At 40.9% G+C, this 13128-nt stretch overlaps 1 protein-coding gene across 2 annotated transcripts in view; it reads right to left on the bottom strand.

Moving 5' to 3' along the window:
- The window catches only part of SLC6A1 (solute carrier family 6 member 1), a 78657-nt gene that overhangs the window by 12414 nt on the left and 53115 nt on the right, over positions 1 to 13128 (bottom strand). For both annotated transcript variants that reach the window (XM_081901205.1, XM_081901206.1), the window contains exons 2-10: positions 10531 to 10958; positions 9518 to 9649; positions 8610 to 8710; positions 5544 to 5653; positions 5307 to 5439; positions 3896 to 4030; positions 3452 to 3555; positions 1846 to 1970; positions 1068 to 1180 (exon numbers count right to left, since the gene is read on the bottom strand). In XM_081901205.1, coding sequence (XP_081757331.1) covers positions 1068 to 1180; positions 1846 to 1970; positions 3452 to 3555; positions 3896 to 4030; positions 5307 to 5439; positions 5544 to 5653; positions 8610 to 8710; positions 9518 to 9649; positions 10531 to 10768 — 1191 coding nt within the window. In that variant the 5' untranslated portion in view covers positions 10769 to 10958. The remainder of the gene's footprint in view (positions 1 to 1067; positions 1181 to 1845; positions 1971 to 3451; positions 3556 to 3895; positions 4031 to 5306; positions 5440 to 5543; positions 5654 to 8609; positions 8711 to 9517; positions 9650 to 10530; positions 10959 to 13128) is intronic.

The following is a 13128-nucleotide window of genomic DNA, read 5'->3' as shown; positions in this document are numbered from 1 at the left end:
ACATGGGGGTCAAACCTTCACAATGTTTGGCAAGATCAATATCCTGAAAGTAGTCAGAGTGAGGAAATTTATGCTACTATAAAGGCATCATCTCATGAGACAGGATAATAATTGGCTGCTTAGTTTAAGAAAATAGGCACAATTGTTTGGGGGCCTAAATTGTATTGAAAGTGAGTTGTACACACACACACACACGAACTCACAAATTCACAAAAGTTAGAATTAAACATTATAGGAAAATGTTTTATGAGGCATTTTTAATGCATAGTTTAGCATGCTTCTGCCAGTTCTCAGTGACTGGGAAAAAGATCAGCAAAGGCTGCTGCTTTCATGAACCAAGGGCACTTATAGGGACCAAGAAAATGGGGAGGCTCACTTTATGGGATTCCATATTCTAAGCCACAGTGCACAGACATATTTTAAAGAAAAATTTAATTGGCTGTGGTGTCCCATCTCTGGTAAGCCTTCTCCAAAGAAACTTCTTTGATGTAATGCTTTTGAAACCAGGCAAACTTTTTAAAAATTCTAGGTATATTATTTAACATTTTGCTTATTTAAATACTTGTTAAAGTTCTGCAATCTACTATTTGATTAGGTGGGTTCTTTTGTATTGTTTTATTGTCTGTAAACTACCCTAGAATCACTGGACCAAAGGTGGCATACAAATGTAAATAGTCACCCATTATAGAAACTGTTCATTAGATGTTAATGGCCCAGTTCAGCCATAGACCTCATTCTGACATAATGAGCCTTGGACCTGTGTGCTCTCTTCCCTTTTCTCCTCTGCATCTACAACCCGGAGATCAGAAGTCTTTACTTCCTTTTTAAACTAACTTGTTCAGCATTGTGCTTGAAACTCAAGAAATGGGCTGGTCTTAATTACCGGTCCTTTTTTTTTTTTTTTTAGAGAAACAAGCCATCTTCGAACTGTGGTTCGTGAAGTTGGCTGGTATCAGTGAAGATTGATACAGAGATACAGGTAGCATTGATAGAAACCTATAATGAACTGTTGGACACTTGTCTTCAGCAATAGCATTTTTAAAAACAACAATAACACTTCGTTTTACCTGACTGTCAATTCCAAGCATAAGCAACATGGAGAAGAACAGTATTGCCCACAAAGGTGAGACAGGAAGTTGTGTTACTGCTTCTGGATAGGCTAAAAATGCAAGCCCGGGACCTGGTAATGGGGGAAATGTATTTATTGTCACTTACCATTAATGCAATATCTAGCAGCTCAATTTATTAATTATAAACTAATTTAGGCATTTTACTACTAATATCTCATTTCATACTACTGTGTGATAACAAAGCTGGAAAAACTGAGACAGATACGAAATGGAGCTTAGAAAGTGTAGGTTTAAATATGCACATGAATGTATATCTCTATATATCTATGGATATAGAAACAACTATATTTTTGTGAAAAACAATTACAATATATTTTTCTATATACACAATAGCTTCTGCACTCTAAAAGCATTATGAAGTTATCTCGTATAAACATATAAAGCTGCTATGTATTTCCAACAAGTAACTGTGCTGGTAGTTACTTGTTTATGCATGTCTACATTGATTTTTGAACCCTTGGCATGAGGTGTGTTGGCCACTAGGCTTGCAGACACTTCTCAGATTGCTTTGGGGTAATGGCTACCGATCTCACAAGCGTATTAGTGCCTTGTTTATGGAAGTGAATGCCGCTCTATTTTCCTAGACAACCATTAGGACTAATGAACCTTTGGGGGATATTGTCTCAAGTGCAGATTCCCCAATTATAGTGTAACTTGTCTTCCCTGCTATCTTCTGAAACAATAAGACACTGCAAACTGTTAAGATGTTGCACACCTGATTTTGCAACTTCTTCAATAGGACGTTTGGTGACATGAGCCATGAATCCAACAATGGAGAAGATAACAAAACCAGCAAACATGCTTGTGCAAGAATTTATGCAGCACACTATGATGGAATCCCTGAAAAAAGAGACAGAGAGAGAAGAGGGTAGTAAAACTGTCCAAAGTCAGAAATTCAAGCAACATTCCTGTTGACAGGGCAAATTGTTTAAGGCTTATGATACTGTATTATAACTCTGTATATGTAGGATTAACTTTTTAAATACAAAAATTTTCAGTGCACTCTAGCTAGTTTTCTTCATTTGACAAAGAAGCCTTTCGTTGGTCTGTCTCTTATTAAGCACTGTGTCTGTTTTGCAGGGGAGGGTCACAGGTGGCGCTGTGGGTTAAAGCCTCAGCACCTAGGACTTGCTGATCGAAAGGTCGACGGTTCGAATCCCTGCTGCGGGGTGCGCTCCCGCTGCTCGGTCCCAGCGCCTGCCAACCTAGCAGTTCGAAAGCACCTCCGGGTGCAAGTAGATAAATAGGGACCGCTTACCAGCGGGAAGGTAAACGGCGTTTCCGTGTGCAGCTCTGGCTCACCAGAGCAGCGATGTCACACTGGCCACGTGACCCGGAAGTGTCTCCGGACAGCGCTGGCCCCTGGCCTCTTGAGTGAGATGGGCGCACAACCCCAGAGTCTGTCAAGACTGGCCCGTACGGGCAGGGGTACCTTTACCTTTACCTTTTACCTGTTTTGCAGGGGAAAGTAGTAATTGACATTACACTGATATGAGCTAGCTGAACAAATTTTGCTCAGGAATATTGAGACATGCAAAGGTAGTCTTACTGCCCTAGACATCCCAGTTGCCAAGAGCCTGCAAATCAGGAAGTTTGATATTCTGACATTAAAAGTGGGGCTCTGCAGCAATATGTTGCAGCACCTAACAAAAGTGCTCCTGTTCAGAGTTCGAGCAATTCTTATAGGCCTGTTCAGGACTCACAGAAAGAAGGGAAGATGTCAGGATGGGGGGGGGGAGGAAAAGAGATACTTTAAATCTATCTTATTCACCTGAAATCTCTCCCAGCTATGCTATATAATGCTAAAAGTTGCCAGATCCATCTGAATTGCTTTATTGTTACATAGTTTAGTCATCCTCTCATATAAATGCTGAGAGTTAGAAGCAGATCAATTTAGGGTCTCAATAAGATATTTCTTCATATTCCTCTCTAACCCCAAATGAAGCACAGGTCTTGGTGGAAGCCACACTGAATGTAGGTCCTTGCTGAGAACCTTTTTTTAAAATGTAGAAACCACTACTAATACTTTTGAGTGGCTTCATTTTGCTGCCAAAACAGATAGGGACCAAAACATCCAAATGAAGTATTAGAAGGAATGATGTTGCCCACTTTGCATCTCATGAGGATCTCTCCTTGAACAATACAGCTGCTCCTCCAGTATGGGAGGAATCTGGAAACACCATGTGCTCTGTGTGCAGTAGGAGAGAATCGTTCCCTTTCAGCTTCTGGGGGATTATGTTTGTGCCCTGTGAATTGTATCAAATATTCCCTATCTGCAGCATCTAGGAATCTAGGCTACTAAAGAATTGTAACTGCTTTACCTGTAAACATTGTTGTTGAAAGGGTTGTAACTTCCAAGAGCAATCAATGAGCCAAGACCCAGACCATAGGAGAAAAAGATCTGTGTGGCAGCATCCAGCCATACCTAGTCATAAAGGACAAAGACAGGTCCACATGGCTATGATTGGTAGTTTATATATGGTTACAAACAGGTGATGATAAATAATGAACGTGCAATGACAATATGAGCAATACTACTACAAATGGCCCAGAAATCAGTACAAGGGTTCCTGCTAGTGCAACATGCCTGGTGGAACAGACTCTGGTGGGACAGGAGAAACCCCAGAACACCACATGGGGGGGGGAGAGCAGAGGGGTTTTTAATGTGGCATGCAGAAACACTTGCTCCAACAGAATGATCAGAAGAGTGCATCACTTGAACTCCTCCCCATAGGATTATTAGGTAACCAGGCCTGAATGCTTACCTCAGAGTCAGAGAGTTTCTCAAATTTAGGAGTTACATAGAATAAAATGCCTTCTCTTGCTCCAGGTAATGTTACTCCACGGAAGAACAAGATAATCAACATGACGTATGGATACGTGGCAGAGAAGTACACTACCTGAAACAAAGAATGGGGTGCGTAGCGTTAGAAGCAATGAGTTTAACACTGAGGTTTAAGAAATACAGGGGAAATAAACGTGGTGATGCTGTACACATCTGAATCTAAGACTAGGGATGGGAAGTTCAGGCCTAGGGACCAAGTGCCGTCCTTCAGACTTTCATGCTAGGCCCTCCCGACTCTTCCTAGGCCACACTCCCATCCCAGCCACTCCTCTTGTAAGCCCTGCCTTGCACCCTCCTTGAGTGTTTTTGCCTGGCTGCAATACTTACTGCTTGCCTGGATGGAGGACAGAGGAGGTGTGCAACAGTGTGTGTGGAAACTAGCTTACTGAGAGAAGGTAAAATTCATATTAGTTGCTCTGCCTACTTTTGCCTCTGGTCTCACCCACGATTAGCATGTGGCCACCCCCAAAAAAGGCTACTAAGAAGGAAATGTGGCCCTCGAACTGAAAAAGTTTCCACTGCCCCCCATCTGAGACAGATGCAACAGTACTCTGCTCTTTCTTATTGCATGTTAAGCACAGGGCTACACATTCCCCTCCTTGCTAAACATGCCCATGCTTGGTTCTCTTGTACGGATTGCCACCCTCCATCTTTTATAGTTAAGTCTGCTCTTACTCACTTTTACCGCCACAGCAGTACCTATTTATCTACTTGCACCGGCGTGCTTTCGAACTGCTAGGTTGGCGGGAAGGTAAACAGTGTTTCCGTGTGCTCTGGCTTACATCATGGTGTTTCGTTGTGCCAGAAGCATTTTAGTCATGCTGGCCACATGACCCGGAAAGCTGTCTGTGGACAAATGCTGGCTCCCTTGGCCTGAAAGCGACATGAGCGCCGCAACCCTATAGTCACTTTTGGCTGGGCTTAACCGTCCAGGGCTCCTTTACCTTTAACAACTACTCACTTTAAAAAACTTAAAAATTCAATTTGTACAGTAATGGAATATATATATGCATGCTTGAAATACAATTTACAGCAGAAAACAATAATTTTGTGGCGCCTTTAAAGCTTGCATGTTTTATCCAAGTTTATGAAAGTTTGTGCCATAATAAAAATTGTTAATATTAATGGTGTTGGAAGAGTCTTTATGTTTTTTGCTGCAACAGACTAGCACTACTATCCCTCTAGTAATTTACAGGGGTGTCCAAAGAGTTTAAAAAAGGGCATTAACATTCATATCTCATGGAAGGATGTATCAGCAAGTCTATTTTGAAGCTTTAGAATTCTATGCTGACTCTGATTACAATGCACAGGCTTTTAGAACATATTCTTACCTTTCCTGTCCAGCCTACCCCCTTCCAGATGCAGAAATACACTAAAATCCAGGCAATTGCTAGAGTAATTGCTAGTGGCCAACGGATCTGGCCTGGTTTTTCCAACCCATCTGTCATTTGGTGCATGTTACGTCTAAAATCAAAGAGGAAATGTATAAATTTCTTGAACTTATACATCTAGTAAGAAATTAACTGAACATATTCATTGGGATGAGGAAAAGATTTTTCTCAACTTACTCCCAGAATTCCAAAACAGCACTGGTCATGTTGGTGGTATTTGCTATACTATAATTTGAGAAACAGTGGTCTGTGTTCCAGGGGTTGTTACAGTGTCTCCATGGAAGATTCTAATTAAAAAGGCAAGGATAAAGGATGGGGAGAGAAGAATAAAAACATCAGTGTTTTTCAAGTCATCTTAAGAGCTAACAGCTAGTATATCACGCTCGCTTAGAAATGATAGCCAATGTTAAAACTAAGCTGGTTCCAATTTTTCAGGGCATTAAGCTTCCACAGGGTTCATGCCTGTCAAGAATTATATTCTGTTGTAACTTTTGTCTCTTAAATGTTCTTGACTTACATTATTATATGCATACTTCTGAAGACACACGGTACATTATTGGACATGAAGAGTGGCACTAATCTAATCTTTTCCCAGCATTTCTGATTTACTCTTCACAATTAGGAAGAACTAAACATGCTTTCTTTTTCTTTTTTAAAACTGAAACAAAAATTTAACTTGAGTTGAGTGTTTCTTTTCCTACTAGCCTTCTTTTCCTACTAGCCTTTTCTCTCAGACCCATTTTGTACATTATTCTGGTGGAGGCTGCCAAAAAGAGTTTGGGCCTTGCTCTACCACTTTATGGGTCCATTAGGAATGTGTTGGTTGTGAATTCCTAGGCAAGTGCATCCTGAAACAATCAGATTGCATGTCTCTGTAGGAATTCTGCACCACAACCAATTTGTGTGAGGTTGATTGAGGCCTGACTTTAACACACTTTACAACAGCAGGTGCTAGCCTGCTAGCCACCTGGAGCCTCTAGAAAGCACAATTCACACCACTTGCATTGAAGATGGGGGTCAGAAAAGCCCCTTGGGCTGACAGGATGTGATTATGTGTCATCCATTCCAGGGACTTCATATGAAAAATGTATGGCTGCCCCTATGAACCCATGGAGGAAGCCATCAATCATGTGCTGTCAATCCCAGGGACAGCTCTGGCCAAATTTTCAATGGGTATGACAGCAGCTGTGCTTTCTAGCTGCTGCAGACAGCTAGCACCTGTTTAAAAAAAGAAAGAGGGAGAAATGCAAAAGACAAATTAACCAGAACAAGACCGACACATCCATTCCTGCTGCCCATGCAGCTGGGCTATGGCTGTACTGGACCTATGCAGCTGTTTTAAAACAGGTTGTGTGTGAAATCTAAATGGAACCCCAGCCAGCCATCTGGCTGCTGCATTTTTGGACCAATTGAAGTTTGCCATCTTCAAAGGCAGTCGCATATAGAGTTCCTTGTAATAATCCAGTTTGAAAATTACCAGAACCTGGAATACTATATCCAAATCATCTCTGTCCAAAAGGAGCTGCAGCTTGTGGTCCAGCCAGAGCTGGAAAAAGGGACTCCTAGCCTCTTAGGCCAGTTGAGCCTCCACTGACAAGCAGAATCCAGAAGAACCCTTAAATTGTGGACCTGCTCCTTACATGGAAGTACAACCCATCCAGAACAGGCTGTCCTTCCCAGCTCCTGGATGTGAGAACTCAGGATGCATAACAGCTCCAAATTTTCTGAATTCAGCTTCAATTTATTGGCTCACATCCAGCCTGTCACTGTCTCCAAGCACAGGTTTAACATCTCAACTGTCTCTCCTGATTCAGTTCGAACAAAGAGATAGTGCTGAGTGTCATCTACAAATTAAGGACACTTCACTCCAAATCTCCTGATGACAACTCCCAGAGACTTCATGTAGACATTAAATAACGTGGGAGACAAGATGGGACCCTGTGGGAAGCCACAGAAAACTTCCCTGACACCAAATAGTAGCCTCTCATAATGACTTTCTGGAAATGGTCCTGGAGGTAGGAGTGGAACCACTGAAGCACAGTGCCCCCAACCTCCCTGAGATGCTCCAGAGTGATATTGTGGCCAACAGCATCAAAAGCTGCTAGAAGATTGAGAATTAGCAGGGTCACACACCCTCTATCTTTCTCTCCAAAAATGTGATCAACTAGGGCAACCGAGGCAGTTATAGTGCCACGGTCAGGCCTGAAGCCAGATTGGAATGGATCCAAGGAATCGGTTTCCTCTTAGCATCCCTGAAGTTGGACCACCACTACCTTCTCAAGCATATCAAGGGTATGGTCCCTGGGTGCAGGGAGGTCTTCTTAAGGAGGGAACCAACCAATGCCTCTTTCAGTAAAGCATTAATCACTCCCTAGGCCTACCTAATTAACCTTCTATGGCTCACTCTAAGAAGATAAGATGTGCAAGAGTCAAGGGGGCAGGCGGTCAGCTGTGCTTCTTCAAGAAGCTTGTCCAGATTAAGCAAAAAAATAAAAAATGAAAAAATCCATATCACCATTCACCACTTGAAAAAACTCTTTTGGGTGGCTACTTGCAGATGTGCTGGTAGTGGAGAAGTAAGCTTTCTTTGCCACCATCATTTGGTAGGCAGGGTGGTGTGGTTGGTTATACGTGAACATGCCCTAAAGTTTTGAAATAGTTGTATTCCACCTCAAGGTTGATGTGAGAGACAGTAAAGAAATAGTTAAAAATAAATATATGGACCTGTGGAATAGAGGAAGGCCATTGCTATATGAACTTCTGGCTGCCTCTGAAAATTAAAGTTCTATATTACGCCAGTATGTTGCCATGATGTGTTTTATGGACCAAAACATTATAATACCTGTTGGAATAATAGAATCTCAAAATGCTATGGGTGGAACTTTTAGTGGTCAAGGAACCAGCATGACTTCCTAGCAACACTATTAGGTCCTATTCTATGTCCATACACAACTGTTGTTCTCCAGTTTTCAAGTTCACCCAATTTAAATCATTTCCCTATGCAACAGAAAGGAGAAGCTGAAATGATTTGTCCATTAGGTAAGTAAAGTAACTTGTGAAGAAGATGGTGAGGGATTGATGAGAGGTGGGGGGGGGGAAACTCCCCTACGTAAATAAATAAAATGATATTTATTATTATTATTATTATTATTATTATTATTATTATTATTATTATTATTATTTTAAAGTAGGTCAGCTAATCAAGCTGAGCTGTAATGAGGGTTTTTTAAACAGATCACTTACTGTGGTGAAAGAGTTGTATAAGTAATATATGGCCCAGGAAATAATCACAATGTAGTAAATATTAAGCCAGAAGGACAGGACAGCAGCAGCTAATCCCACACCTATAGGGAGAAAAGCATATCAGAGCATTTTAGGACTCGTATTCTTAGCGGTAGAGTTTCAGAATATAACAATAATAAGTACATTTGGAGGGATGTAAACCTACGATTTGGGCACTTATACTAAGATGAAAATGGTTACGAGAAAGTAGTGGTTACGTGAACTGCAGTTTGAGGTACCAGTCTTCTTAATGAGGGTTGAAGAGTAGCACAAAAAAACTACACTTTCAGTTTATGTTTCAGTCAGATAACCCTTTTGCTATGGGCAGGGAGCAACCACTTGAAGGGGGAAGAGATATCACAAGAAATGGCGCTATGTGCACTATAAGTAAGCAAATTAGGGTTGTTGGGCAAAGGAAAGAGAGTGTTCTGTTGCCAAATGAAATAAGGGTTCTGAATGTTTAGCCAGCCTACAGCTGGAAAACAATATACTGATAAATTGTGACTGAGGATAATACATTGCAACACTGGCCATAGTCAGGAGATGTGTATAGAAAGAAAAATAGGATAAAGGGTGGAGATGCCTGGGATTAAATTCCAGAACTACCTGGTTATTCTGTCTATCTTTCTCATATAGACAGAGTTTACACTGGCTTGTTGTAAAAGTACAATTTCAGAGTTATGTAAACATCATTTTATTATTTCTTTTGCAATAAATATTTATTGGTTTGGTGCATCTTTTAATATACTTAAATAGCTTTGAATTCTTAGTCTAGAAAAAGTGGGCCAGTATTAAATTGATCAAAGAATGACCTGAATGTTAACACCTACTATGGTATTAATAGCAATATATTTAACTCAACACTGTACCTTTGAACATTGGAGCAAGCTTCCAAACTCCAAGACCTCCTATGGATGTGTATTGCCCAAGCGAACATTCCAAAAGAAACAGGGGAACTCCAGCAAAAATTAAAGTAAGGAAATATGGAATCAGGAATGCTCCTGAAAGGATACAAAAAAATAGCAATTATACTGAAAACCAACATATGTATCATTAAGCAAGAATTCAACATTCATTTTTCCTTTAATTGCAGCAGAAAGCAAATGAACACTATTTGTGACCTAGTTGCTCTAGGTCTCCTCTGATACTATTGCCCTAATCGTATGCATGGTTAGGGATATGCTTTGCTGTTTTGCAGTGTGAGCTGAGTCACATGTTACAAAGAATATTTGCAGGTGAGTTTCTGATAGGAGCAGACAGTCTTTACCAGCAGTTAATACCACCAGGAGGGTCTTGCTTTGTGTCACAGCAAGAAGGAGCTACTCTCGCTACTGAGCACCCTGACATAACCTTGACTTGGCTGCTGAACCTGGCTTTTTGGTGCCATACTTAGTCCGGAAGAGATTGCTTTCCTGTTAAAGGCAAAATCAGATGTTCTCATAGTACACAAGGCATATCCTTTCCCTAAAACCTAGCTGCTGTGGCTGCTGCCAAATATAATAGTATATCATGGTGGCACTCTGAATGGGACGAGGCAAAGAATAAGCAGAGGAGTCTCTGTGAGCCTCTTTGTTCTCCTCCAAATGGATAATAGGGAAAGTGTTCTGCTGCCCTCCAAACCTACCAGATGGGAACTCAAAATACATTGATTGCCATCCTTCACTGAAGTGATTGCCTATCATGGCCAAGGAATCCAGTGTGCAAGTAGTAAAATCTGTTTAGCATGCCCTTCCAAAAAGCATTATCATGCAGTTTGAAAGACCTGTGTTAAGAACTTCAGCCTGCTCTCCCTTCTCTGCTGCTGGTCTTGTAAGATTAACAGGAAGTAGTGGATTCTGATCAAAAATATTTAGCACTTAATTACATAAACTGAACTCAGTACCTCCTCCATTTTTCCCACAAAGGTATGGAAACCGCCAAACATTTCCTAAGCCAATCGCATAGCCAACACAGGACATAAGAAAGTCAAATTTCCCCTTCCAGGTGTCTCTGTCTGGAATATCTCCTTTTTTCTTCTGCACCTTGACCACCAGTGTCTTAGGCTTGTCATTGGTGATTGAGGCATCACTGAGTTCTGTGGAGATTTGTCCGTCAGCTACTTTTGTTCCATTTGTTGCCATGTCTCTAGGTTTAGATGGAGAGGCTCTCGCAGCTGGACGAGAAATGTCAGCACCAGTCCACGTGGACAGCAGCTTTGCGGCTGTTGACTACCCAACCAAAGCTTGATGGGGTTGTTAAAATATCAGTGGAGGTGATGCTTGAGTGTGTTAAAATCCAAACAGGTATCTTGTAATAGGTGTCCGTATTGATCTGCAAAACAAGACCAGGAGACTTTTTAAATTGGGCCTTACACAGAAACGATCACAGTTAAATTCAAATTGTTTCAGTAACTTGAATGTATTTTCAGATTGTGCCCTTGATCACAACCAGCCATGAAAGTGTACTTTTTATCTAAACATAGGAGTCCTTCTTGGAATGAGTGGGAGTTTAACTCATGACATTTGTCAACACCCAACAATTCACAAAACAAATGATGCACGAATAAATGCACAACACTATGTTTTTCAAAATTACACTCAGGTTTTTTTTAAGTTATTAAGAAAAAACACACAAGGAAGTAGCAATCATAAAATGAAGACAAAAGGCAGAAGCCTTGTGGATGAGGGGCTCCCAGGTTCGGGAAATAGACCAGTTGCCTATTAATGGGGTTGCTCCCTTCCTGAAGGAGCGCATACATAGCGTCTACCTTGGGAGGTAGACGCATCCTCAGTGGTCAGGAATGCTTCCTTCCAGCATTGGCTGGTAGTCCAGCTCTGGCTGTTTTTGGGCAGGGAGAGTTTGGCCATAGTGTTGCAGGCCTTAGTTACCTATAGATGGGACTACTGTTGTGTGCTCTACATGGACCTACCTTTGAGGCTGGTTCAGAAATTACAGATGGTGCTGAATGCTGCACCCTGGAATAGCTCTGCATCAGCATATTACTGGAAACTGCAATGGCTAAGCTCAAGGTATTATTGTTTGTGTTTAAAGGAGCAGGTTACCTGAAAGACTGCCTTATACACCAGCCAGATTACTGTGATCATCTAGAGAAGCCACACATTCCTTTATCTTATACTTGATTTCAAGGGTTTCAGCGTGTCACTGATCTTATTGAGATGGACACCTACAATTCTGATGTTTTGTCATCTGTTGAAAACATTTTAATTTCTCAAATGTTTTAGATAATTAATTCTGTTTATTGTTAGTCATTTGGTTCTAGTTATGATTTTATCAATGGTGGTTGTACTTTTTTAGTGCCCACCACCACCATCACAATAGCTTTCTTATGAATTAGGTGGTTTAACCATATAAACAAAAAATAAATCAAATACTTGATAAATCAAATAAATAAACAATAAAACCTTTAATCTTTTCTCAAAGGTTGGATTTTAAAGGGTTAACAAATCATTACACTTTATGGACTGTTTAAGGCATTTGAACATAGGAAGCTGTCTTATACTGAGTCAGAACTTTGACCTATTTAGATCAGTATTATCTACTATGAATGACAGTGGCTCAATAGGATTTAAATCGAGTCTTTCTTGGGCCTACCTGAAGATGCCAAGGTCTGAGCCTGGGATCCTTTGCATGCAGAGCTTGTGCTTTGCCACTGAACTATGACTGTTCTCCTTGTGGGGTTGTGGGAACCGCTCCCTGGAAAGCTGCTCCCATACCACTAGGACACCGTTCAGGTGTGTCTCAAGTATCTGAATGCAGGGTGCAACTATTTTGCTCTGCGAATTGGTCATAATGCTATTCTTACTTGAACAACATAAGAAACAAAGGGAAACCTTCTTAGGATTCAGGTCTAACTTTGCACCTTAACTTGCATGTTCCCTTGATCGCTGCTGGATTTCTTTGAAGAAAAACAAACAGGCAATATGCATGCCAACAAGTATACTTTATGGTTACGATAATACAATATTGTTTAATGGCATTAATAATTGCTTTTGTAGTACACATTTCAGGTAAATGAACCAAGACAAGGCAGAGAGAACCATCATAATCAGAAGCTGATGTTGTGATCATTTCAGCTAGCGGTTTATAATGATCACATTATTTTTATGATACCTTTGTCACACTGTGTACTAATGGAATCACAGAATCGTTGAGTTGGAAGGGAGCCCAAGGGTCATCTAGTCCAACATCATACAATGCAGGAATCTCAACTAAAGCATCCCTGGCAGATGGCCATCTAATGTCTGCTTAGAAACCTCCATCAAAGGAGAGTCCTCCCAAGGTATTTTACTTTGTTGCCCTTTCAGATAACTCCCATGCAAAAAACCCCAAACCACCAAATATTTATATTTTACAATGGACTGCACAGTAGCTGCCTATACTTATAGCAATGAAACTAAAACTTTTTTAAATAGAACACGGACCCATAGGCTAGTATCCAACTAAGCTCTCCTCAAAGTAGACCTGTTGGACTTAATAGACC

This window comes from Podarcis melisellensis (assembly GCF_964234715.1).
Source record: "Podarcis melisellensis genome assembly, chromosome: 2".
Taxonomy (NCBI): Eukaryota; Metazoa; Chordata; class Lepidosauria; order Squamata; family Lacertidae; genus Podarcis; species Podarcis melisellensis.
The sequence above is the reverse complement of the archived record's forward strand: the minus strand, read 5'-3'. Positions and strand labels throughout refer to the sequence as shown.